Source organism: Acipenser ruthenus, chromosome 8 (genome assembly GCF_902713425.1).
Source record: "Acipenser ruthenus chromosome 8, fAciRut3.2 maternal haplotype, whole genome shotgun sequence".
NCBI lineage: Eukaryota > Metazoa > Chordata > Actinopteri > Acipenseriformes > Acipenseridae > Acipenser > Acipenser ruthenus.
In genome coordinates, this window is record NC_081196.1 from 27,795,216 (window position 1) to 27,822,088 (window position 26,873).

Consider the following 26,873-nt stretch of genomic DNA (forward strand, 5'->3'; position numbering starts at 1 on the left):
CTGCTGCACTATGACATCTTTATCGCTGATGAAAATGATCTCGTTATAATGCAATTCTTGCAAAATAATGCAAACAACATTTTTTTCTTTCTGCACTCTCACATTTGGCTGGGCTTGGTTCACCTTTAACGATCCCTATTGATCATGCATCCAGTGAGGCCAGGCAGAAAAATGGACAAGCTAAGATCTGGATTTAGTAGCTTGACAAAATCTGCTGCTTAGGATTGCTGACTGAAAAGTGAATGGTTCAGTGTTCCTGTACAGGTTCAGCTTTGCCTTTTTGAGTCTGTCTTACCTATATGGACACCGTAGATCTCGCTTGCCGGCTTTGCAAAAATGTTTTGGGTTTAGTGTTTTCAAAATGTAGTGTTTTAACAAAATGGTATAGTCCTTTGTATTTGAAAAATGCAGGCAAGCTATATCACACCTGAAAATGTGTACTTTTTCATATTGTTTAAAAACGTTAACTAACACTTAATAATCACAGTTTCTGTGGGCTCCAGAATGGAATTAAATGTGTTTTATAACGTAGACATTTTTTTCAACCAAATATTCAGATATAACCAATTACTAGGCACATGTACTACTACTTGATGCATCTGCTTTGTTCAGATTGATTGGACCTAAACTACTTGTAAACTACTTTCTTTTAAGAAATACAATTTATTTTAGGGAAAGAGAGCAGCCCCCTCGTTTTGCTCAGCCTGGAACATTTGAGTTTGAATATTCATCTCGATGGAAGGCCCTTGATGACATGGAAAAGCAACAGCGTGATCAGGTTGACAGAAATATCCGAGAAGCGAAAGAGAAACTTGAAGCTGAAATGGAAGCCGCTCGTCATGAACATCAGCTTATGCTAATGAGACAAGGTAATGAGATTTGCTGTGTGTCCTTTACTACGAAATGTATTTGTTAAAACATCATAAATCTACTGTAGATAGGGCTGTTTTAAATAAATCGGGAAACAAATATTAAGATTTAAAGTGAATATTTAGAGGTATGAAAGTTTACTAATGTTTTGCTTGCCTTTGTTTTGTGCATTTTTCTCAGATGTATTGTTTGGTTTCTTTTTATCTGTTTCAACAGTAAAATAACAATATACCTCCCGAGCATTCAGCTATACCAGTATTCTTTCTGCAAACTGTGTTTTTTTACCTCCGACATCATTTAACAAAACCATATGCACACTTGTCTACATATAAAAAAATGTTATAGTTTTTACCCCTTTTTTAAGTTATTGTTGTTCCACTTCAGTGGGATAACATGCTTACTCAGATAAGCTTCAAATGTGTTTTTGCTTACATTCCAATCCTGTGGTGTGCTGCTGAAATTCAGAACGGAGCCGTGCTTCAGTAGTTCAAACAATAATGCCAAGATATGTGTTTTATAACAACTTCAAAATGTCTGAAATTTGTATTGTTTTGATTTGGACTCTGATTCCTTTGAGAACGAGTTTAGTCAAGAAATGCCAGTTGCCTATCTGACTGCGTCTGACTTATCCGAACAGCCTGTAGCCCCTTCATTAGCGACCGGTAGGAAACGAGACGCTGCAATTTGATAGAGTGAGCTCAAAGTTCTACCTAAAAAGACGGTTACGAAGAGGACGTAAAGAATTCGAAATGAATCTGCGTCGAAACATTATCTGTTGACAGTGAAAGTATAGAAAATAATATATAGAGATAGAGAGCTATGGCCAAAAGTTTCGCATCACCCAATAGAATTGACTAATTTTGCTTAAGTCGAATTAAACCTGTTGAATAATGTTACGTTAACATACTAAATTACATTGGTTGCTCAGGAGTTATCTAATTATTTTAATGTTCTAACGGCCAAAAAGAAACTAAACAATACATCTGAGAAGTTAATGTACACTTAACAAAGGATAAGCAAAACATTAGTACATTTTCGTACCTATCAGTTATCGCTTTTAGGAACTATTTCTTTACATTTATTTCTGCCTTCCCAAACTAATTAGAAATATTAAAGGAAAAAAAAAATCAGACTAGACTAGTCTTTATCTGTTTATCGTTTGAGATAAAGTGATTTTAAAATGGATATCCCCTTAAGGCCTTTACACTGGATCCTTTCAGTCATTTAGAATCTGTCATCCAAAAAAGTCGTCTCTCAATCCATTGCACGATAGATGTGTTAATATCGTACTTCAGAGCGCTGAAGTGGAGTAGAGGCTTTGTAGTAAATATAACTAGTTTCAGTATTATAATAAAAAATAAATACAATTCTGTTAATTCTTACATAACTTTGAACACAAAAAATGTTAAATGTTGTATAAACAATGATCAGCAAACGCTGATGGAAAACATTTGCTTATTATTACGTTTCTACAAGACTACAATAATGTTACGCAATACATATAAAAAAATATGATATTACAAAACACGGTTGTCATAGCATCAGGAACCATATGACCAATATTTAATGTTTCAAACACTCGCGCCTGTAATAAACATATATCTAAAAGTTGGTAAGCTAGCAATGAGCTACCGAAAATACTTTCCATCACTTTCATGTACTGCCCCTCTTTTCTGACTGTTAAGCCCTGACCTTTCTTGCCCTGTCACGCTTCTTTCTCCGATATGTGTCTCCAGGTTAGGCCATTGTTTCTTTACTTCCTCGATTACAATTGAAATAAAAGGTATATGCTTGTAATAACGTGGATTTTGTGCAGTATAGGTTTTCATGTTTTATGATACACATGCCCAAATCCATGGCAATGTCTTTTCATATGTGTTGTGTTTTTTCTTTTTTTTTTTTTTTTTTTACAGTCTTTGTAGTCTTTGAATTTATCAAAGTGTTTTTTGTTTGGCGGCACACACAATTAGATTTTCCATTTTGTTCAGGGTACTGCAAGAACCCACCTGTCTTCCCAGTCGGTTTTCATTGGTCAATGTTATTTTTAATGCACGTCAAATCGGATCAAATTGAACTTGTTTCGATTCCAAAATTGAAGCATCATTTAGAAAAGGATTGCGCATGTTTTACGACCGTAATACGGGCGCTGAGGGTTCTGAATCCTTGGATGGGATTTATAAAACGCACGCAATGGTATAAACACGCAATTAATACGTGATTTGGGGGGCAATATCTCTGTGCGCTTTAGCCCTTGATGCATATGTAATTCTGTATCATATATACTTCTGGGGCGTTTCTGAACGAAACGGCTAAAATTGGGAGGGGATTTTGCAAATGAGGTCTATTAAATATTCTGTCTAATTTATTAAAGATGCCCGTAATTGCGGGCCTCGTATTTACTTGATTATTTTTAGAACTCTGAAAATCAGGCGTTAATTTGTTTTCAAGGACAAAGAAACATTTAATAACATTTTGTGACAAGCTCATTTTTTAACCTTTCTGATCAAGTCAGTTTGTAAATTACGGTTTATAATACCGGTATTGTTTATTAGTGTAGGCATTATTAAATGAACGGTGGAGGAGATTAAGAAAAGTGGAACGATATTCTGAGGCGCACAAAAGAAAATCTCATATACAATGAGGGCTCATCCTCCACGGTTATTTTAGTAATGCCTACAGAATTTATTTTTTGTAATATGGCATTCTGGTATTTAACAATACTGGTTCAGGCAGTATTGTTAAATTCGAGTTTGAAAGAAAACGGTAAAAAAAAAAAAAAAAAAAGACACGGACAGATGACGCAGTTACCATATATACCATACAGATGTGCTTTAAAATCATACATAGAGTAAGAAATACAGACAAACATAAGAAATAGGAGTGTTGTAACTGCATAAGACTTTAAGAAGATATGTCGTAGTTAAACTGAAGACTGTTCGTATGAAGCTGTATTGTTGCTGAACATATTGCTGTACAACAATGGAAAGATTATCCACCCGTTTGACTGCCATGGATGTAAGTAAATAAAACGTATTTCTGAAAAGTCTATACGCCTGGAATATTCTATATGAAATAAGAAGTTGAACTAATATGCGAAGCACAGTAACTGGATGATGCGTCGTAATGTATAAGCAACCTACTACAAACTCTGAAGTGGTACATTTGTTTCTTAAGAAGCCACCACACATTCCATATTTTATTCTTTTGTCTTGGTGATGTATTTCGAGCTTGTAACACATCTTAATGTGTTACAAGTACTGCTTGTACCAAAATCTCCACTTCCATATTGGTAAATTTCAGTTTTCGCTTCCGAGCATCCTCATCACCATGGCTAGTACCAGGCTGAGGTCTTTGTGTGCCATTCATTTTCTTTTGGAATGTGTAACGTACACACGCAGGGTTGACCCAAACCCATTATTTATTGTGAGAGGTGTGTAATTCTCCACCGCTGGTATTTAAATTGGTTGATTGCGGAATCGCCTGCTTTACCTAATTAGTGTTATAAAATAGGTCGTTATTTTGACGCTGAGTGCGGCCGTACTGAACACGCACATTAAGTCGTTTTTGCGGTTGGTTTTTCCCCTTTTATAAATTTGGGCCTCAGTGTGCAAGGTGCAATAGGGAATGCACATGATCGTTTTTTTTCTGTTTAGACGCACATTAAATTCAGATGCGTTATCGGATCCAGTGTGCAATGTCCTTTTACTTTGACATCCAATTGTGTAAAATTAGCATCCACCTTTTTGTTTTTTGGTGGTCAAGAAATTACACAATTTAAAATAAATAAATAAATAAATAAATAAATTGCAGTCTTACTGTTTGGAATAGATAGATTTGACATGTTTTGCTATTTTGTACAAAGTAAATATTCCATTTAGAAATGTGTCCATATATTATTGTCTTTGATAGATCTTATGAGGCGTCAAGAAGAGCTAAGGCGTTTGGAAGAACTGCGAAACCAAGAACTTCAGAAGCGCAAGCAGATTGAAATGAGGTATGCAGAGTTAAGAGGCGTTGGTTCCCTTTCAAGTACGAAATGTAACCATTACCGTATGGGTATTTACCCCCCCCCAAGGCTGCATAGCTCTTACTGGAGTTAATTTATTTTCTTGTTTAAAATACTTGGACTCCAAGTCCATTCTGTCCACTCTGTCGGACGGCAGAGTGCAGAGACAATGGCCGCCTGTCTGGAACTATTTCAGCTCAATGAAGCGCTCACGGTAGTGACGTTCCGGAGATCTTTGGGCAGCAGCTTCCCAAACCCTGCCATTCTGTCTCCTGCGCATGCGCTCTCTGCAGGTCTGGTTCAACAGCAGTTTTTTTCAGCTCGCATTGAACCGCGACCGCCTATTGACAGAGTCTCATCACTGTCTAAAGCCACTCAGTTGGTGGAAACAGCCGGCCCATCTACGCCTCGGTGTATTGCTGTGCAGTGTCATCATGTAGAGAATTAGGTATACAATTTATTTAAAAATAAATCTCAGGGACGCCAAAATGTAGTGAAATATATATATACACCTTATGAGTTCCACATCATGTAGAACCAGAATTTTCTTGACAATAATCGACATTCACACAACGTGCCAGAAATATAAAACAATAATTTAAGTTAAGAATAAAAAGGGTGCACAACTAATCTAATATTACAGAAAGGAAAGGTAATTGGTTAGAGGTATGCGTGAACAGTATACAGTTCATTGATTTCTTAGTCAAACGATTACAATGACCACAACATTTAGCATACATGGTTAATATACTAATATTAATTATGGCTGATCAAGTTATTAAGTTGCATTAGTATTTTCAATACTCATTTCTCGTTGTAATCGATGTTTCATATCAAAATGCATGAGAATTAATTCAACTTCCCATTCAAAACAATCCAACATTCCAATAAATAATTTATCAAATTAGTTTTACCGTGTTAATTGTTTAGATGTGATCTACTAAACTGACAATTATCAACCTCAATTGATTCTATATTCAAATTAATTCAGAAATGGGGCAATAATGAAATTCTCTGCATTTGAGAACTCCTTTGAGTTGAACAATTTCAACAAACAAAATACATTTCTTGCATACTCCAAAACAGGAAGTTATATTCTATTCCTAGGACAATTTATCCACTAACTTGATAGCATTAGCTACAGTGAATTTCTCGAGTCATAAAATGTTTAATATTTGATATGCTGAATATTTCGATTTTCAACAAAGAAGTCAGTCTTCTTTGAGTAACACTGCAGCTTCTCCCATCTCTCGGTTTGAAGTTCCAACGAAAGCTTGAAGTACACATTGTATTGTGTCGGCTTGCAATAAACAATATTTCTTTTCAAAGGGAGGTAAATCCTGATCTCCAACAGTCCTGCAACATTATCTTTGGCTTGTCGGAAGGTTTCCAACTGGAATGGGTTCCGTTGATCAGACATACTCAGTTTAAAGAATGTGTCTGGTTTATTCTACCGCAAACACTTGGTCTTGGGTAATTATGAATATTTCACTGAAAGTCCTCAATTACATACCCTTCTGATTACAAGTCACCTGGAAATTTGTTTAAGTTAATTTAAACAACCTTGGTTAGAATTATGGTACGGGATGCAGGTCTCAGAATCGGAACAGCTGTAAGTTTCTCTTCAGTTCCTTTCTGTGTGAGTTAATTCCAAGCAGTTTGTGACGAGGCCGTCGTGGGGTCCTTGCAATCGTCCCCTTTTCTGGTTAGAGTTTACCGTGTAGAGCAGAGCCCCCTTTAGAGCTGCCTTCTCAGGACATGATTGTAGCCATTTTCGTATTTGATTCTATTCCCACTTCATAGCAGATTTCAGAACAGATTTGGTGGTGGGAGAGAGGAAAACATTAACTTGAAACTTTCTCAAACAAGTTTAACCTCTTGTGTGCTACGGACGTACCTGGTACGTCCACTTTCCCAGTGATAAGGATGTATGTGGTACGTCCAATTGAAATAAATGGTAAAATAAATAAATCTGGATTGTCGTTTTTTTCACTCAGGGTCGCGCATTGAGGAGTTATTACATAACATATTCAGTCGTTGGCTTTAATTTCACTACATTTCACCAACAAAATATATTTAATGTGACACAGTTGTTCTATGTAATTTACAGCCTATTTGAATGCAAGCGGTGGCTATCTTTGGATTGTACTGTGAAACATCCCGAATGAATTTAAACAGTCTGTGTGTATGTTACCACAAGGGCATGCAGAGGGATACATGGTACTACTGTCTGCACTGTCCCTCAGACAGGCCTCTGTTTTGGAGGAGTGTTTTGAAAGGTACCACATGGTACATGAGTACTAGAACGACTAAACCCCCAGAACAGGAGGCTGTGTGGTTCAGTGGTTAAAGAAAGGGGCTTGGAACCAGGAGGTCCCCGGTTCAAATCCTACCTCAGCCACTGACTCATTGTGTGACCCTGAGCAAGTCACTTAACCTCTTTGTCTTTCGGGTGAGATGTAATTGTAAGTGACTCTGCAGCTGATGCATAGCTCACACACCGTAGTCTGTGTAAGTCGCCTTGGATAAAGGCGTCTGCTAAATAAACAAATAATAATAATAATAATAACAAACCACCATGACCAGTAAAAAAAGGTACTAAAAGTCATTTGCTGTCATGCAGCAACATTACCTTGTGGAAGGGGAAAGTTCAAATAGGACCTATAAATGCCTGACAAACTATAGAAAGGTGCACATATTTGGTATTTCTCAATTCAGGACACATGGGGCAATCTAGAAACACTGTCTTTAACAGTGGAACAACAGCTGTTAGATTCACAGGTCCAAACATAAGGGAAAAAAGTGACTTATGATATGCAGTGACATTACCTCAAATTGCAGAAGGATTGTGGGTAACACCCCATTGACACACAAGGTCATGTTACCCATTTATATAATTATTATCTTGTGCAGTTTCAGAAAATATATACTTATCTTATTCTTTGGTGGAGTAGTGGCCATTTGAAATCAGGGTGGGTACAATAGACCATGTGCTGCGTTTTTCAAAGTGGCAAATTAAAAGTGGCCTGGTATCTGTCTAGAGCATGTAAACCCCCCAAAACCGAAAAGATTTCCACATACACATCCAGCAAATTAAAAGTTTCTACATTCTTACACCAAACCATTAACATTTTAGGGAGTAAATGTGATGCAGGTATAATACATTTTATGAAGTTGCATTTTGTTTACAATAATAGCTGTATTTTTTGTCCAAATAATAAAGCACAAAAACTTCAGTGACAAAAATATACAGTGCCTTGCGAAAGTATTCGGCCCCCTTGAACTTTGCGACCTTTTGCCACATTTCAGGCTTCAAACATAAAGATATGAAACTGTAATTTTTTGTGAAGAATCAACAAGTGGGACACAATCGTGAAGTGGAACGAAATTTATTGGATATTTCAAACTTTTTTAACAAATAAAAAACTGAAAAATTGGGCGTGCAAAATTATTCAGACCCCTTAAGTTAATACTTTGTAGCGCCACCTTTTGCTGCGATTACAGCTGTAAGTCGCTTGGGGTATGTCTCTATCAGTTTTGCACATCGAGAGACTGAAATTTTTGCCCATTCCTCCTTGCAAAACAGCTCGAGCTCAGTGAGGTTGGATGGAGAGCATTTGTGAACAGCAGTTTTCAGTTCTTTCCACAGATTCTCGATTGGATTCAGGTCTGGACTTTGACTTGGCCATTCTAACACCTGGATATGTTTATTTGTGAACCATTCCATTGTAGATTTTGCTTTATGTTTTGGATCATTGTCTTGTTGGAAGACAAATCTCCGTCCCAGTCTCAGGTCTTTTGCAGACTCAGGTTTTCTTCCAGAATGGTCCTGTATTTGGCTCCATCCATCTTCCCATCAATTTTAACCATCTTCCCTGTCCCTGCTGAAGAAAAGCAGGCCCAAACCATGATGCTGCCACCACCATGTTTGACAGTGGGGATGGTGTGTTCAGGGTGATGAGCTGTGTTGCTTTTACGCCAAACATAACGTTTTGCATTGTTGCCAAAAAGTTCGATTTTGGTTTCATCTGACCAGAGCACCTTCTCCCACATGTTTGGTGTGTCTCCCAGGTGGCTTGTGGCAAACTGTAAACGACACTTTTTATGGATATCTTTTAAGAAATGGCTTTCTTCTTGCCACTCTTCCATAAAGGCCAGATTTGTGTAGTATACGACTGATTGTTGTCCTATGGACAGAGTCTCCCACCTCAGCTGTAGATCTCTGCAGTTCATCCAGAGTGATCATGGGCCTCTTGGCTGCATCTCTGATCAGTCTTCTCCTTGTATGAGCTGAAAGTTTAGAGGGACGGCCAGGTCTTGGTAGATTTGCAGTGGTCTGATACTCCTTCCATTTCAATATTATCGCTTGCACAGTGCTCCTTGGGATGTTTAAAGCTTGGGAAATCTTTTTGTATCCAAATCCGGCTTTAAACTTCTCCACAACAGTATCTCGGACCTGCCTGGTGTGTTCCTTGTTCTTCATGATGCTCTCTGCGCTTTAAACGGACCTCTGAGACTATCACAGTGCAGGTGCATTTATACGGAGACTTGATTACACACAGGTGGATTCTATTTATCATCATTAGTCATTTAGGTCAACATTGGATCATTCAGAGATCCTCACTGAACTTCTGGAGAGAGTTTGCTGCACTGAAAGTAAAGGGGCTGAATAATTTTGCACGCCCAATTTTTCAGTTTTTTATTTGTTAAAAAAGTTTGAAATATCCAATAAATTTCGTTCCACTTCATGATTGTGTCCCACTTGTTGTTGATTCTTCACAAAAAATTACAGTTTCATATCTTTATGTTTGAAGCCTGAAATGTGGCAAAAGGTCGCAAAGTTCAAGGGGGCCGAATACTTTCACAAGGTACCTGAAAAGGAACATAGAGTAATTTTGATGTAAGCCAGGAGAGTCCCAAATTCAAAAAATGCCTGTAGCACAGGGTGTTACAAGGTCCTCAGCAGAGAAGGGGTAAACAGCGTATGTTAATATCCAGCAATAACCTGATTTGACTGCACTGTCCGCTACAACCAGAAGGGAGATCGTCACCAGTGATGGGTCCAGCCTGGGCTGGGGCGCTGCGTAGAATGGCAGGGGTGCGCAAGGTGTGTGGAACCCCCCTTGGCAGGGTCTCCGCAAAAATGTTTTGGCGCTACAGGCAGTTTACCTGGCCTTGCGGAGTTTTTTGCAGGAGGGTCGAGGGAGATGTGCTTGTCCGTACAGACAACACAACAGTGGTGGCTTGCATTAACCACCAGTGCAGCCTCAGGTCTCCCAGTCGCCATCGCGTGGCCCTGAAGCTTTTGCTCTGGGCACATGAGAACCTCCTCTCACTGCAGGCAGTATATCTGCCCAAGGTGACAAACTGGGTGGCGGATCTTCGCTCAAGGAGGTGGTGAGCCTCATTTGGGACAGGTTTGGGAGAGCAGAGATAGATCTCTGCCTCCCCAGGAATCGACCCACTGTCCCCTCTGGTTCACTATAATAGGAGGTGGGGACCCGCTAACAGTAGATGCCTTTGCAAACCAGTGGCCGAGGTAACTGTCATATGCATTTCCACCACTCGCCATGCTCCTTCTGTGTCTGGAGAAAATGAGGCAGGACCGGGCCAAGGTGCTCCTAGTAGCCCCTTATTGGCCCAGGAGACCTGGTTTTCAACTCTGATGCAGACTTACAGGGCTCTATGCTAACCATTTATTTATTTATTTATTTATTTATTTATTTATTTATTTTTAAGGTGCACATGTGCGATTTAAGTTAACCTCTTCAGAAATGAATGTGGACTCCAGGTACCAGATTTTGAAATGATTTACCCCTGAAATGTTATATAAAATAATATTTAGGAAAAAAAGTCAATACATTAATACAATTTCTATTAACCCTTTAGGCTCCTATGTACTAAATAGTCATATTCAATAAAGCAAAACACACAAGTTGTATCTTCTTTTTTTTTTTTTGTTTTACATTTTATTTTTGTATGAACAACAAAAACAAACTTTATATGGTGTGTGTGTGTGTGAGAGAATATATACATATATAGTTAGCAAAATGTATACACAGTAAAATAAACATTTCATATATACATAATAACAGCAGCAGTGTGGAGTAGTCGTGGTTAGGGCTCTGGACTCTTGACCGGAGGGTCGTGGGTTCAATCCCAGGTGGGGGGCACTGCTGCTGTACCCTTGAGCAAGGTACTTTACCTAGATTGCTCCAGTAAAAACCCAACTGTATAAATGGATAATTATATGTTAAAAAAAATAGTGTAATAAAATAATGTAATTGTATGTAAAAATAATGTGATATCTTGTAACAACTGTAAGTCACCCTGGATAAGGGCGTCTGCTAAGAAATAAATAATAATAACAGAAATATTCAAGAGTATGTATAAAATTATGCACACAATATAAAAGGAATACAAAAAACATATTTTATTCTTGTAAAATAAAATGAAATACTATTTATATACTCTACTTTAGATTGTTGATTTTTGCTGTGGTTTCTCCAGCTCTTCTCAATGTCTTCACAGACATAGGGATTTTTGCACGGAATGTAATTGGATAGTAAAGTCACCTGATGATTTTGATCTCTCGTCCCCGTCTTCAAAACACATCACATTACTAACACTGCCATAGGGCGTTATGACAGAGAGACAAAGGATCTGAGCTGCAAATCTCAGTACTAAGGGGACGCAGCCGGAGCACTGTGCTTTTGTTTGTTTATTTGTGTAGCAGAGGACTAGCGAGTCGGGAGCTTTAGCCACTGAGCTACCACAGACCCCAGAGCACAGCACAACAGAGCACCATTGCACCTCAACCCAGCACAACAGAGCATCACTGCACCACAACCCCGCACAACAGAGCACCACTGTACTACAACCCTGCACAACAGAGCACCACAGTACTACAACCCTGCACAAGCTGGGGCTGCCTTGTGCTATATTGGAGGAGCTGAACTGAGACCAAGACCCCTTCTTCCATGCCCTATGATATCACCAATTCGAAGGGCAACCTTTGCATCTTCCACAGCTTTCTTTGCCGCCCACTTCCTTCCAGTTTTCAACACCGGTGCTGCCTCCATACGCATTTGTCGCGTGACTCTACTAATATCATTTCCAGTCGGACCTTGGCGCACTTAAACTCCTCGGTTAGAGCGGAGACTGGTAGCTGCAGTATTCCTTTACCATACTCTGCTGAGGCAGTGTGGAACTCCCAACCATTTCCTGATGTATGAACTGATTAAAGCTTCCAGCTTCTCTACTGTTGTCAAAGAAACCTCGTGCACAGTCAGTGGCCACAGCAGCCTTGGCAGTAGACCAAACTGAAATCACCAGAGTTTCAATTTGCCTGGTAAAGCGCTACTGTCTGTGCTCGTCAACTTTTCTACTGCTTGTTGTCTCACTTCTCCCAAAGTGTATGCACAGTTAGATCTATTTTTACTAGTTTTTTTTTTTTTTTTTTTTAAGTAATGGGTTTATTTTAAATAAACAAAACGCTAATCCAAATCTAGTAGCGTAATTTTAGAACATTGCAACAGTCATAATTTTAATGTGCTTTTTAATTTATAGAATTAAAACATGATCAAGAGATTAATTGACTTACCTTTTCCATGTGAATGCAGTAGCATCTGTTGTCCAACAAGCCAATTGACGGGCTTTCTATTGTAAAGAATTCAGACATACACAATCTCACATTCCTTGGTAGAGATATCTGTGTACCAATCTATTAAAATTGCCAGGTAATGAGCGGAAGTCATCAATTTGACTGATCATTATTGCACATCACACGTCATTATCATATGTTGGGTTGATGTCAATGTTGTTTTTTTATGCAGCAAAATCAGTGGACCAAATTTTGTTAACGGCAGTTCTTTTGCAATACAGTATGCAATGTTACATTTTATTTTTAACTGCCTGGTAGCATCTTCCTCCAAATGTGCTACTTGCCCGTTTATGGCAGCCTGGATGGTAGTGGGATGGTCTGGCTGACGTTTCTGGATGTATGCACATTGCATGCCGTTTTGAAGTACTGTGTTTTAATATATTTTCACATTTTAACTTTTGGCTCCCTGTTAAAAATGTATGCTATCAGTTCCCCTGCATCCTGACAAAACGTGGAAAACATGGATTATTTTTTTAACATTGTCTAACTTAAGCCAGAGAAAATCTTTTAGCCACTGTCGGTTGAAATTGTATTTTATTTTGCTACTCTCCATCAACTGTGTCAACCTAGCCCTTTTCAAAATTCCCTCTTCGCTTTCATCATCTGACACATCTTCATTTCTCATTTCTTGTAAAGATGCCGATATATCTAAATTTTGTTCATCACGGTTTTCTTTTACAACCTCTCCAATTTCATGAAAATGTATTTTCCTCCTCTGGTTTGACAAGTTTTCAAACTGTCGAAATGAGTAGCCATCAAACTGATAAATCAGTGAAATTGGCGGTGTTTTTAATGTGTGATTAACAATGGGCAGTGGATACCAATAAACTGCATTCCCAGAGTACATAACCATTGAGCTATGAGAGTTTAGATTTGTAAATTTTCTAATTTTTTTTTTATACTTTCATCTTAAACGTTTTATTTTTTTATAGTCAACCTTTAGGAATTTCTAGTCGCACACGTGTGCCTAAATTTAAATTTTTGTTGTGCTGTAGAGCCCTGCCTTATGGCATCCTGATACATTAGGTTATTGACACCCTACAAAATGCCAGAGCAACATCCACATGTTTCCAGTACGAGTATAAGTGGGGCGTCTTTCAGCTGTGTTGTCGGCCTCGGGTTTGACCCCACGACTTGTCCCATAGTAGTAATAATGCAATTTTTGCAAGACCTGTTTGACAAGGGGAAATCCCCCTCTACATTTAAAGGTCTAGCTGGCAGCTATTTCAGCTTGCCATGTCCCCAGGAGCTCACTTCTAGAGAGGCCAGGACAAAGGTTACGCTCTGTACCAATCTGGCCTTTTTGCTGAAGATGATCTCGGCATTCCATGACAACCAGTCTGTAGAATTGGAGGCTTTCCATCCACCTCCTTTCCAGTCTGACAAAGTTGGAGGCAGTCCAAACAATTTTTTGTCTGCTGTGGGGCTAATTCCCATGGTCAAGCTCTGTGTAACAAGTGGCTGTCCACGTGCATAGCAGACACGATTAGGACTGCTTATGAGCTGGCCAACTTCAGAAAAGCTCACTAGCCAGGAGCATGGCAACTTCGTGGGCTTTATTCCAGGGTGCATCTGTCAGAGACATTTGGAATGCAGTGGTGTGGGCCACTCCCCATGCTTTTACGTGGTTCTATCGACTAAACGTCTTGGATTTACAAAACCCTGGCTTTGGAACGAGAGTGTTAAGGGTGGCTTCGGGGTTGATCCTTACAACATAAACAGAGGTGAGTTCTCCCTCAATTTTTTAGCCCTAGCTACTGTTACTGGGGTAATGCACAAGGCAGCTTCTCGACTTAGCCTTGTAGCATTCCAGTCGTTCTGCAATATTGCCCTTGACGGCTTTGGTACACTCACCCATTAGGTAATGGTTAGATTTCATGCTTGAAAGGGAAAATGGAGTTATTATCATAACCCTGGTTCCCTGAAATTAGAAATGTAACCATTAAGGTTGCTGCGTCCATGATTGCAGCAAGCTTGAATGAAAAATGACACTGAGATCTGTCACTATGCCCTCGGGGGTGGGCCAGGACTGTGTCACAGGCTCTGCGAGCAGCTTTGATATGTCTTATTCAGGTTTCTGGATCTTTAGGAGGTAAATACCCATACGGTAATGGTTACATTTCTATTTCACAGAACCAGGATTATGATAATAACCTAACGATATAGTTGATTTACTTTGTAACTTTACAAAAACATCCATCTAAAACAGTCAGATCTGGGGAATGCCCCAATATAATTTAGAGGTCTGCAGTGTTGAAAGAATTTATGGTCTGATTTTGGATAAGGTGGTGCATAATTTTTGGTTGCAAAAGGCGAAATATTGTTTGTTGCATTGTTAGACATGAGGAAGAAAGACGACGACGTGAAGAAGAAATGATGCGGCAGAGAGAGCAAGAGGAAATGAGGCGGCAACAAGATGGCTTCAAGTCCAATTTTATGGATAACGTGAGTAAAAGACCAATTTTCTCTCCACGTTACACATTGAGGGTGTTGCAATACACTAGCACAGGATTGCTTAGTACGTTACTGTAATGCTGTGCAGTCAGTCTCGTTGGCTTTCTTTTAGCTGTTTTTTTAAAAGTCTTACTGCTTCATCAGACATACGTATTCTGTTTCTGATTTTCGTTTCTGGTTGTGTTGGCAATCAGCAAGTTACAATGACTAGGGTGGATTTCTGTGAACCCTTTTTTTTTAATGCAGTAAACTGTTTGATTTACCTGCATGTATCTCTAAATAAGTATCTACAGTGGTAGCCAAAACCAGCTATAAAAATGTCGAAATATGGTACGGAACTCTCCACGATAAAACTGAAGTCAGTGTGATATGCGGTTTTGTTAACCTGCCCTACATCTTCTGCAGGCTAGATTATGACTGTAATAGTGTTTCACCAGCGGATGTCACACAATGAAGCTCATGAATACCAAAAGATCAAAGCTAACATTGAGTTAAAGTAAGTTTCGTACTGCACGGTTGCGGTAATAGATCGAATATGCTGAAGTCTACAGTATATCAAGAAGTTAAGCAATACTTTTGCTAAAGAGATGCCTAATAGTAAAAAAATATGTTGTTAAAAATGGGTACGTACACCAACAGTAAGCAGAGCAAATAAATAAATATCCCTCTTCTAATCTGATAAATTTGTGTGTATTTATTTGTAAATACATGGCCATCATTTATTTTCACTTACCATGCAGCTGTGTGCACATTTAAGACCGAAAAGGAAATTAATAGGTTTCTTGTCAACAATGCATTTCCCAAGGGTGACAAAAGTCGACAATGTACAGTAAGAATTAATTTAGGACGACTAGTGAGTACAGTAATTATGTTATTTATTGTTTTGTTGTATACTAGTTTTGTATGAAATTCGTTTTGCTGGTTACATAGAACTAGCATTGACCCTGCCTCCCATTAAAAAAGTATGAAATGTCTTGTTCCTAGAATTATCTTTGTAGCGCACTGAACCAGATGGTACAAAAACATCTGGTTTCTTCATTTTAAATTGTTTCAGGTAATATGGAAAACATTTGTAAAAAGCATAGGTGCCGGATTTTCCTGAACTGTACTGGTGTAACTTTGGCTTCAAAAGTGGAGGGGACAGTTTCTGTAGGTGGGGCATGTAGTAATAAAATTTAAAATAAATGTTTATGTTATTATTATTATTTATTTCTTAGCAGACGCCCTTATCCAGGGCGACTTACAATTGTAAGCAAATACATTTCAAGTGTTACAATACAAGTAATACAATAAGAGCAAGAAATACAATATTTAAATGTTTAAAATATTGGTGGTTTTGCGGTAGTTCGGAGAACTAGTGTTCAAAACAGAAAATATGTTTATAGTACTCGGACCATAGACATCGGATATGGTATCACAATTGCAAAATTTCACAATGAAAAAAACTCGTACAAACAGTTCTTCACAATCTGCCTTTTCCTGTCTGCTTGAGATCACCCATAATTAAGGGCACTTTCACACCTAGTTTGTTTGACCCTTTGATGCGGATTGAAGTACGATTGGTTCGTGTGGAGTGATATGTGAAACCTCTGAGAACCATCGCACCAGGATGCGCATCAAACCAAGTGAACCGAGGTCACTTGGAATGGTGGTCTCAATTCACTTGGAAGGGGACTCGGTACGTTTGCCACTTTGCTCTGTTTCAACTTTTGATACCAGGGCAACACTGGAGCGACGCGAAAATAAATAGGATTCAATCCTCTTTATTTTTTATTTTGTCGTGCAACAACTAGGAATTGATCAATCAGAGAACAGCTTCAATGCACGTGGTCCAGCAGGGTAAAACAGTATCCCAGAGTACCTAGTTTTATGACAAAGATCATCACAATTATAAAGATACAGATTTGAAAGGTAATGTATGAGAGTCCATTTTTAAGTAACTGTATAAACCTGGTATGTATGATTTATTGCCATACATATAGTCTCTGCATATAGGAAACCTCTTAACACTAGAACCGCCACCAGCAGTCATGACATTTTAAACAACATCAATATTAAAACTAGAGTTGCAAGCAACTTTACGGCTTCCAAGCAGTAGGTAGAGCTGAAGTTAATATTCCAATATAAAAGTAGTATTACTAAACTGCTTTTATGTAATGTTTAGCAGGGGCAGTATATAATACCAAATTAGTTGTGGGTTTTAAGAAATTACTACAATTAAGTGCTTTAGCTATAAAGTATTCACAAGTCAGTCACCATGCATATAAAACAAAGAGGAGGGAGAGAGAAATGCAAGATTTGAGAGACAGTCTTACTAAACTCTGTAGGTATTGCGTGATCACTTCCAGAATTTGTTTCCGAAGCATGTCTGGGTTTGGTCTGTGTAAAAGGTGGCAACCCTACTTACAGTGTGTGTATCGGTATGTTTACAGTTATATATGCTTGTGTAACGCCCCTTCTCTGCTTTAGAATCTAGGTAACTGTGAACTGACGCGCTGGAGTCAGGCCATCTAAAACCAATGGTCCTCCAGGATAGCCCGAACGCCTACCGTTTCTCGGGGCTGTAGTAAAAAATAAAATAAATAAACCCGGTTCTTCTATAAATGGGCGGACTCGCTGTGCCCTCTCTATTGACACAACTGTAGCGCTCCGGTGAAGTAATTACTGTAGCTCGAATTAAAATCAGGTAGCGGGGTGATAATTTTTATTTACATTGTGTAGTTTGCGTTGTGTGTTTCTTTTTTGTTTGTTTGTTTCAATTAATGAACCCAGACCAGGTTGTTGGAGTCCAATAAACCAGCTCTATTTTATTTAGTTCCACCTGTTATATTTAAAAGACAAAAACATAAATACACAAGTACACGGCAGGCTTAGTACATCAGTGCTGTCAGCTTCATGTCGTTACGCTGTCTGACACGAGTGTCAGAGAATTTAAAATAAATAATAATGATAGTGTAAATAATAATCATACAAACACAAAACAACAATTTAACTAATTACTTCAACACAAATTAGTATAAACCCACCCATCTAGCAGCCGCTAATAACCCGATGGCCACTTGTCCCTTAACTATACATACCATTTTAAAAATATGAATTTGACTAAATTAAAGACAAAACATAACGGAAAATACCTTAGAGAGGAATTAATGAGGGAAAGTGAGGCACATACCTGTTATATTTAAAAGACAAAAACATAAATACACAAGTACACGGCAGGCTTAGTACATCTGTGCTGTCAGCTTCATGTCGTTACGCTGTCTGACACGAGTGTCAGAGAGCACTGCAGTTCTAAAGGGACAGCCAGAACGTGATGCGCTTTTGAAGTTCTGCTGGTTGAAGTTTTCTTTTTCTTTTTTTTTTAATTTACTAGCTCGACAGAACTATAACACGCATGTTTCCCTCTGGTTGCCTGGCTACACTTGCATGTCCACGTGGTTGTTTTAAGTAAACAAACAACATTACAGCAGAACAAGCTGATCAGCTCCTATTATACAAAAATGTCCGCTATTTGGGGGCGGGATTCTCTGTGAATAACTTTGCGATCTTCATCCTTGCAATTGTATTTAATAGAGCAAGCGATTCTGAACAGTTCTGTCTATACCACTCATTACCTGAAAGATACGCTTGCAAAGTGAAATTTGGGCAAACTGGCATGTCAGCCATATTGATTGGCTCATGGCGGTCATGTTTGTTGATCTAGGAACTTTTCCTGACTAACTTTTTTAGAGGACAGCACAAAGATAACGTATACCCAAGATTCACGTCAATCAGCCAAAGGGCTCATGAGGAGTTGCTGTTTAAGCGTTTTACGCAAAATCCAACATAGCTGCCACACCAAGTGACCGATCCATTTTTCCTTAAGTAGAATCAATCGTGGACATGTGCGCACTATGTACAAAATGTCATAGCTGTACTATTTACCGTTCATGAGAAGACTTTTTAATATTGTCCAAAATTTTCATTAAATCCAAGATGGCCGCCACACCATGTGACCAAAGGTCGCATATTGACCACGACACAACATCCTATAGTCTTCTACATCCGTGTCAAATTTCGTGCGTTTTGGTGCAGCCGATAAGAAGTTATAGGCAGTTTTATAGCCAGTTTCGTATGTTGATGTCATGCAGCGTAGACGCCATGATTTTCACAGTAGCAACTTCCCTTGAACAAGCGTAACAGATGACCATACTGAGATGTTTTATTCCAAATTTTGTTTCAATCGGATAAGCGGTTTCAGAAAAGATGTTTTGAATTTTGATGATTTTATATTTTTATGGTAATTTTATGTCATTAATCAATGTGGTTGCCAAACCACAGAACCAGTCAGCTACATATTAACAACAGTTAATCATGGACTATCCCTCAACATGTATAGCAGTTTTCAGAACTCTGCAGTAAACGGTTTCCGATACATAGGCGTTTTAACAAATTCCACAAAATCCAATATGGCTGCCAAACCATGTGACTTGCGCAAGTTAGGACACCTGACCTGTTATCTGCACATAGCCACCTACCTACACACCCGATTTCATAAGCCTGCGATGAGGTCTCGGAAGAAAGAAAAATAATGATAATAATAATCCTAACAGAAACAATAGGCTTCCCCAGCCTGTGGCTTGGAAGCCTAATAATCCTAACAAAAACAATAGGCTTACCCAGCCTACGGCTTGGAAGCCTAATAATAATCCTAACAAAAACAACAGGCTTCCCCAGCCTACGGCTTGGAAGCCTAATGAAAGACAAACTATCGGATACAACTCAAAAGTTTTATTCAAGCACAACATATCAAACATCTGCACAGCCGAAACGCTGTATTTAATTGAACAATTTAACATAAGGGTTTATTTTCTAACTTACCACATATAAAGCACTACTTCAAAAAATACAAAACTAAAATAAAATAAACATTTCAAAAGAACGTGTGTAAACAGGTATATGTACATACAAAACTGTAAAAACAAAATTTGTTTTTAATTTAAAATGAAACTAACATATTTTCTCTTGCATGTGTGTCACTTGGTACAGCACAGAATCCAGGTTGAGCTGCTGCAGCCTGCTGCTTTTCAGTTTTCTGATTTGAAATGTTTCTGCCGAAGCGCTGTGGCTAGCTTCAAGATGAAATCTCTCCTACTGATATTTTCACCGGTGCATTCCTTGTACAAAATGAAGGAATTGATGGCTGCCAGGTCCAGTAGAGAACAACAGGCTTGTATATAAAAATAGAATATTGTAGGTTATATTCGAAATAAAAACATGAATTGTAAAAGGCAGTCAAAATAACGGCTTTGGCGGTTCTAGGTGGGTAGGATTATAACTTCCTTATTTTCATGCTCCTGCCTTTCAAATGCCGTCAGGGTGTTTATTAAATGTATTTAGGAAAAGTCATAAATGGACAACCGCATAACTTTCAGACACACAGAGTAATTTAAATTTGAAAACCTCAAACCGTCAAAATGACTGCCGTGGCGGTTCTAGTGTTAAGAGAAGACTTGGGGAACAACCTTTTGGTGAAACAGAATTTTCCCATTGTAAATGCTCCGCCTAAAGGAACGGGAACTTTGCTTAACCCTTAGCGGTCCATTTATTCAGCGCATCTCAGGCGCGTCGGGTCCAATTTATTTTCACACTCGTAGTTTATTTTAGACGCACTGTTTTAAAAGTATTTTTTCACAGTAAAACAAGTTTAAAAGGCACTGCATATCAACAGGACACTCAGTACTGCATCATATTTTTCACATACCTCTTCATAGTCGTGCATACCGATAAATCATCTCCTGATCACTCGTTTTATCACCAAACTTCTCAATCATGTGGGGGTTTTTTTCCGGCTTCTCTCAGCTCCTATCGGTCTCACTTGGCCATTGAATAGTTTTCTCAGCTTTTTCTGGAGAAAAAACGACTAGAGACCAGTGTTTTATGTCTTTTTGATGATGTTGGACAGGGTTCGACATCGGACCGGAAAAGGAAAATGTAATGTCGGACCTGGTCCAACATAGGACTGCAAAGGGTTAAAAGAACACCTTTTGGCCCCAATAGTAATTATTTGTTAAGCGATTCAAAACGGATACATTACTGTTTTGTAACCTGATAACTCGCCATCATCAAATTCAAATTGTTTATTAAATCTTTTCAAAACTGACTTGTGATCGCGAGAGTATCTTGAAGCACACTGATTGGTTTGTTTAGTCTTTCCAGAACCACCGTCATTTATCATTGCCCCGTTTATTCTGAGCAGAAACTTTAAAGGCTTTGAACATCATTTGTGAATTCATTCAAAGTCAGGGACTTTCACACAATGATTATTTTGCTACGATGAAATGGCACATTTTATTTTAAAGAAACAAAGACAGACTTCTACCTTGTCATTTATGACAAAGTGAGGAGTTCCCCAATGTTCTGGTCAGTTGCTGAACTATTCTGTTAAATGTATTTGCATGTCGTAAATATTGCTCCTGTATTCTTAATTAATTTAAAGCTGCTGTTGCATTTAACGTGTAGGAGTGCTGTGTTTAGAACCATTGTGTTAAAATTCATGTTTGTTTTGAGTAGTGGTCTCGTATTCATAATTACTGTTAGAGCCGCTGCTGCATTTTTACCGTATGTAGGGGTGCTTTGCTAATTGTTTGTCAGTTAGTTTATTATTATAGTTTATTTACATACACTTGCCTATTGCTTTTCTCTTATTATGTTAATTTAAAATGTTGATGCATGTGCGTTATGACATAAGTATAAATACATTTGTATTTATTGATTGATATCGTGATTGGCCTTGGCATATTGTGTCAATTCTGTCTTGAAGAACTCTTTTGCTACCTGGTGGCAGGACAAATGAAGTGCTGCTGATTTTAATGTAGTCGGAAAAAACAGAATGGCTAAGCTGCAACACTTACGTTATCGCACTGTGACAGTATTGCAACGTTAATAGCTGGTTTTGGCTACCACTGTAGTGTAGTTGGTGATTTATAGGAGTTTCTTTTTTTTCAAATAGGTATTTTCTCCAACTAACAGAACTGTATATAAAATCAAGTTTTAATTTATATTATCTGTATAAATCTTTGTTTTACATTTAAGATGTTAAGTGACGTGTACAGCTACATCTTTACAACTTGAAACTAGCTTTTAAAAGCTAGTGTTCCAAGATTGTATGCTTTTGTAAATATGTGAAATGTAATATTTGTGGAAAGCTAGCACTTCACAAACTCATTCTTACTCAATCATCTGTGACAAATACAATACTTGAAACTCTTGTTTGTAAACATACAATTAGCAATAGTAGTAAATCAGCAAGGCTTAACTTCTAATACATCAGTTTATTTATAGTAGTTGTTTTACATTCTCTACCTGTATTAAATTGTTCGAACAATATATAACACTGAGGTGATTCAATTTCAGATGATTTCTGATTTAGAAAATACTTCTTTGACAAGCCAAAGCATAACTTGCCCTCTGTTGTATTTTAAAGCAACAAAAAATGTTCCTAGATTGAGGTTGCTGTTCAGTTGGCTTTGGTGATCTTATTTAGAATAAATAGCTCTACATAGCACACCTTCTAGAATGCAAAGGTCATTCTTGCCAAAACTTTGTATTTGGGACAGACTGTAGTGTTGTACATTTAGTACAGTAGTCAAAATAAAAGATGTGCAAAATATGAATTGGGGCATCATCTATATTGCTGCAGTGTAATGAAACTTGGCAGAAGGAAGCATTGTATTATGTTAAACAAGATTCTAGGACCATCACCAATGGCCATATAGGTGTTATAGCATTAACAGGGAATCATTTGTGTCAAATAAAGTACTAGTAATAAATGTAATTGTTGCATTTTACAGGGACACACAGCACTTCTTGATGGATGGCATACTTTTAAATCATTAGCAAAATATTTTTTTCAAAAGTGGGCAATAAACTTTTTAAATAGCCCTATGTATTAATGTTAAATTGTTTCTGCCTTCGTAGGGTTGTCTGTCTAGTAGAATGAACTGACTGCATGGTCAAAATACAAGGCACAATGTATGAGGAAACCTTCAGGTCATTTGTGATATAACTACTAAATGTGTACTCCTTCAAGACAACATAAATTAAATATATGAATAAGCTGCAGTGCTTGGTTATTACAGTAGTACATGCATTACTGTTATATACCGACAACAGTTACAGTGGTTTGTACAGTAGCCATGTTGATACTGGGATGGTTCATAGGTAATTGTATTGAATTATTACAAATTTCTAATGTTTTGCATAACCTTATTTTTTTATCTTTTCATTCTATTACTGAAAGGTCATAAAGGCAGAGGACCTGTTTGGAAAACAGTTTCTTAAAATGTCATTCTAAAGGACAGAATGACTAAGATCAACATAAACCCCAGTCTTTGCACCTTCCTTGCATAGTTTCACTGGAGTGAAGTTAGCTTACTTGCCTCAGCGGAGTGGAAAAAACTGTATATAGGTTTCAGTTTTTTTTCGTTCACATTGCGTCCTGTGTGCTTTGGCACTCGTGTTTATTGCTCGGCACCATTCTCATGCTTGATCTAATTGAATAGGTATGTTAAATGTTATGCATTTGAATGAATGACCAGCCAAATTCAATCATAGTATGTATTCCAAAAGTACAAATCTCATGCTAAGCAAATGCCAGCAGTATATATTTTTTTTTTCATTTTCAACCATGTGGTGACAAAGCCATGTGTTATATCATGCATGGTGCTTGTCATTTCTCCTCTTGTAGAATGCTGATAGCTTAGCATACGGCAGAAAAATCACTACCCTTAAGCATAAATATTTTTACACAGATATCCTCAGTACATTTTAACCGCCCCACTTTTTTTCTTTTCATGAAAACATGATAAAATGGACCGTGAGAAACTAAATCATTCTAAAATGTACATAATTTTTGTCATGCACTTCACTCAAAACCTCCTATACTGTACATAAATGTTGTGTTTAATATAGTGATTTGACCTGTCCTGCTGTGGAAAGGGACAGAGTTACTGGCTGGTTGAAGCCCTCCACGCGGGTTGCACTTGGAGAAGGTGAATGTAAACGAGTGTACACTTTTGTAAAGGTGGAAATAATGAAATCGAATCATCATTTTATCTTGCTAAAACACTTGACCCTTTAAGGACCGTGATCATGGAAAATCAAAGTATTTTTTATAGTTTCTGAAGTACTGTAAAATATTCTCTACACTGGCCTGAACCAAAAAAAAAGAAAAATTATTATTTAAAAGATAGAATGGCAAATGGCTAAAAATCACTGAGGTGAAACAATGTATTGTGATTTGCCCAAACATTAATTTTTTCAACAAAACTTTCAGGAAGTATTGTAAGGTCCCTCAGGTCATAGAATCGCACTTTTTTTATACATGTATCTCTGAAAACACTAAGCAGAATACAGAAACAATAAAACATACTAAATACAGTGCTGAAAAAAAATATTTTTTTTCTTTAATGTTCCCCAGAATGTTCTTAAAAAAAAAAAAAAATGGAAAACCATTTCCAGATGGTACTGTAAAAATAGATTTTTAGTGAATTTTTATAGGAAGAGAGTCAAATACAGCCCAAACACTTGGTTCTTAAAGGGTTAAGGTTTCTGAACAGAGAAAGTACACTTTGAGTTGTTTTAATGTTTGGTACACAGCTGTATTCTATGATTTATCTCCATTTGTTTTGCTGTAAAAATGTACCCTTTCACAGATACATTTGGAAAAATTCAATTGGAGGAGCCAAACAACACTTTTAAATCGCTTCAATCGCAGGACCCTTCTAGGCATTTTACATATTTTTACAGACAGAAATTAACTTAAGAGCTGTTAGATGTTTGCTTTTAATAACCTTGATACACAAAGTCTGCCACTGTTTAGATCAAATTAATAAATCCCAATGTCTTTAAATTTGGTGCACAGCTGTATTCTATGATTCTCTTAACTAAGTTTCATTAACAATGTTGTCCAGTAAAAATGAACTGTTTGATTGATTGTCATTAAACTCTGGCCATATCAGTGAAACAGATCACACTTTTTCACATTTTAGGCCAAGCCTCTGTTTAAATTTTCAGTATATTAGTAATTTTAGTACTTTGTCAAGTCAAGCTTTCTGAATGAAAGGTGGATACCGATGCTGATTTAAGGTAAAGGTTGATTTAACAGAGGAGTTGCTGGGGGGCTGCTGTGGCTGCACAAAATTCTGCTGGTGGCTGCATTCAAGAAACGGTGGTCCAGAGCTCTGGAATATTATGACACCTCGATACAGAATCTTTCTAGAATCCAGTATAATTTTTTGTGTTTTTTTGTTTGTTTGTTTAAATACCGTCATGTCTATTGTTCATTAAAAAGCATTTACATTTTCAGGGTTCTTCACAGGAATTTTCTATATGTGGGTGACAGAGCATTGTATCCAGGAACACTTAACAGGGAAAGAAATGTGTTTGCACTCCTGTTTTACAGTACCAGGTGTTACCTTAAAATTATTTATTAGAAAATGGATTGGAGATTTCCTTTAACCTAATTGGTCAATATGAGGTCCTTAACCTCTGGTAAAGGACATCAAATGTTATCTTTAAAATTTATGTTTAATCACTGTTCCAAATCAATCCACCGGAAAATGCATAAATACAATATTCATGTATTTAACCTTTTTTTCTGCTTGATGAAAGAAAATCTCTGTTCTAGTACATGCCTCTGAATGAATATTGTCTGTCAATGGGCCAGTTTCCATGCAAGGCTATTTACATGTGAAGTGGTGATGCGCGTGCATGTTTGGGAGAATTACTCGTGTGAATCAGGTTTGTTGCCGGAAAAAACGACCAAAGAGGGATAGGGCAAATCTCATTTACTCGTGTAAATAATGAAAAACACAGGAAAACCACACACATTTTCACATGTAAACCTGCATTTCACTTGAAAATGTTAATTTGCTTGTTTGTCCTTATGTGACACAGCTCTAAATATTGCAAGGGAACAGGTCATTTGTTACTGTGGGTTCCAAGACGACAGAAAGTGGGCGCTTTTATGGTTAGCAGTGGTGTATTTCACCTTATTAATGCCGGCAGCTTTTTGTTTTATTGTTGTTTTTTGCTGTGTCTGTCCTGTCATGCTGTATATCTCTAGTGGGTTTACAGTTCTGTATAAAACCACTTACAAATACACCATGAACTGCGGTGTACACTTGTTATAGTATTAAAGCAGCTGTTTGAGAATACCCTTGCTGTAAAAACTACGCTAAAGTTACACAAAGAGCAAGTGAGCTGCTTAAATGTCTGTAACTGTATTAATCCCCATGCTTTTTTTGATCCCAGCTATGTCTGAAGACAATGCGTGTCCACCCTCCACATTAATATATTTAGTTGGTGAACTGGATGTCATGAGCCAGCTCGATCGCCCAAAACAGCGCAACAAACAAATACACGAACCTGCACTCAAATCCTGATTAAAAAAAAATATATATATGTAAGCTGTCCTTTTACAAATTGTTCACATTAGCTTTGTGCATGAGGTACCTGAACTGAAGAACAGCTCCATGTTGGTGAAGGATATTTTTTTTTTTTTTTTGTATTAAGGTATTTAGGATATTGGAAATAGAAACGACAGTTTTGTGCTGGGATAATGAAGCCTGAAGACTACCAAACCACAGATGGAATTATGAACAAACCGCATTACTCATAGAATATTGAAAACAAAAGTTTGTATTAGCAACATATTATTTTTGTTTTAAAGTATCAATTTTCTAATAGCAATATAACCCTCATAAGAGGGCTTTACCAGATGTTTTATTTTTGTTTTTTAACAATTTAAACATGCAGAATTTTAGAACTGCTGCATTTCCTCCGCGGCAGTCCAATCATAAGTTAGCAGAGGCGGGACATAAACAGTTGAAGGTATTC

At 37.7% G+C, this 26,873-nt stretch overlaps 1 protein-coding gene across 10 annotated transcripts in view; it reads left to right on the forward strand.

The window, feature by feature from the left end:
• The window catches only part of LOC117407178 (paraspeckle component 1-like), a 153,682-nt gene that overhangs the window by 29,730 nt on the left and 97,079 nt on the right, over positions 1-26,873 (forward strand). For 8 of the 10 annotated variants that reach the window (XR_009329349.1, XR_009329352.1, XR_009329350.1 and 5 more), the window contains exons 4-6: positions 655-869; positions 4,780-4,864; positions 14,879-14,984. Coding sequence is in view for 5 of the 10 variants with exons in the window: in XM_059028778.1 (XP_058884761.1) it covers positions 655-869; positions 4,780-4,864; positions 14,879-14,984 (406 nt within the window). In the remaining 5 variants the exon portion in view is untranslated. The remainder of the gene's footprint in view (positions 1-654; positions 870-4,779; positions 4,865-14,878; positions 14,985-26,873) is intronic. The other 2 variants (XM_059028777.1, XM_034011875.2) reach the window with 1 other exon arrangement.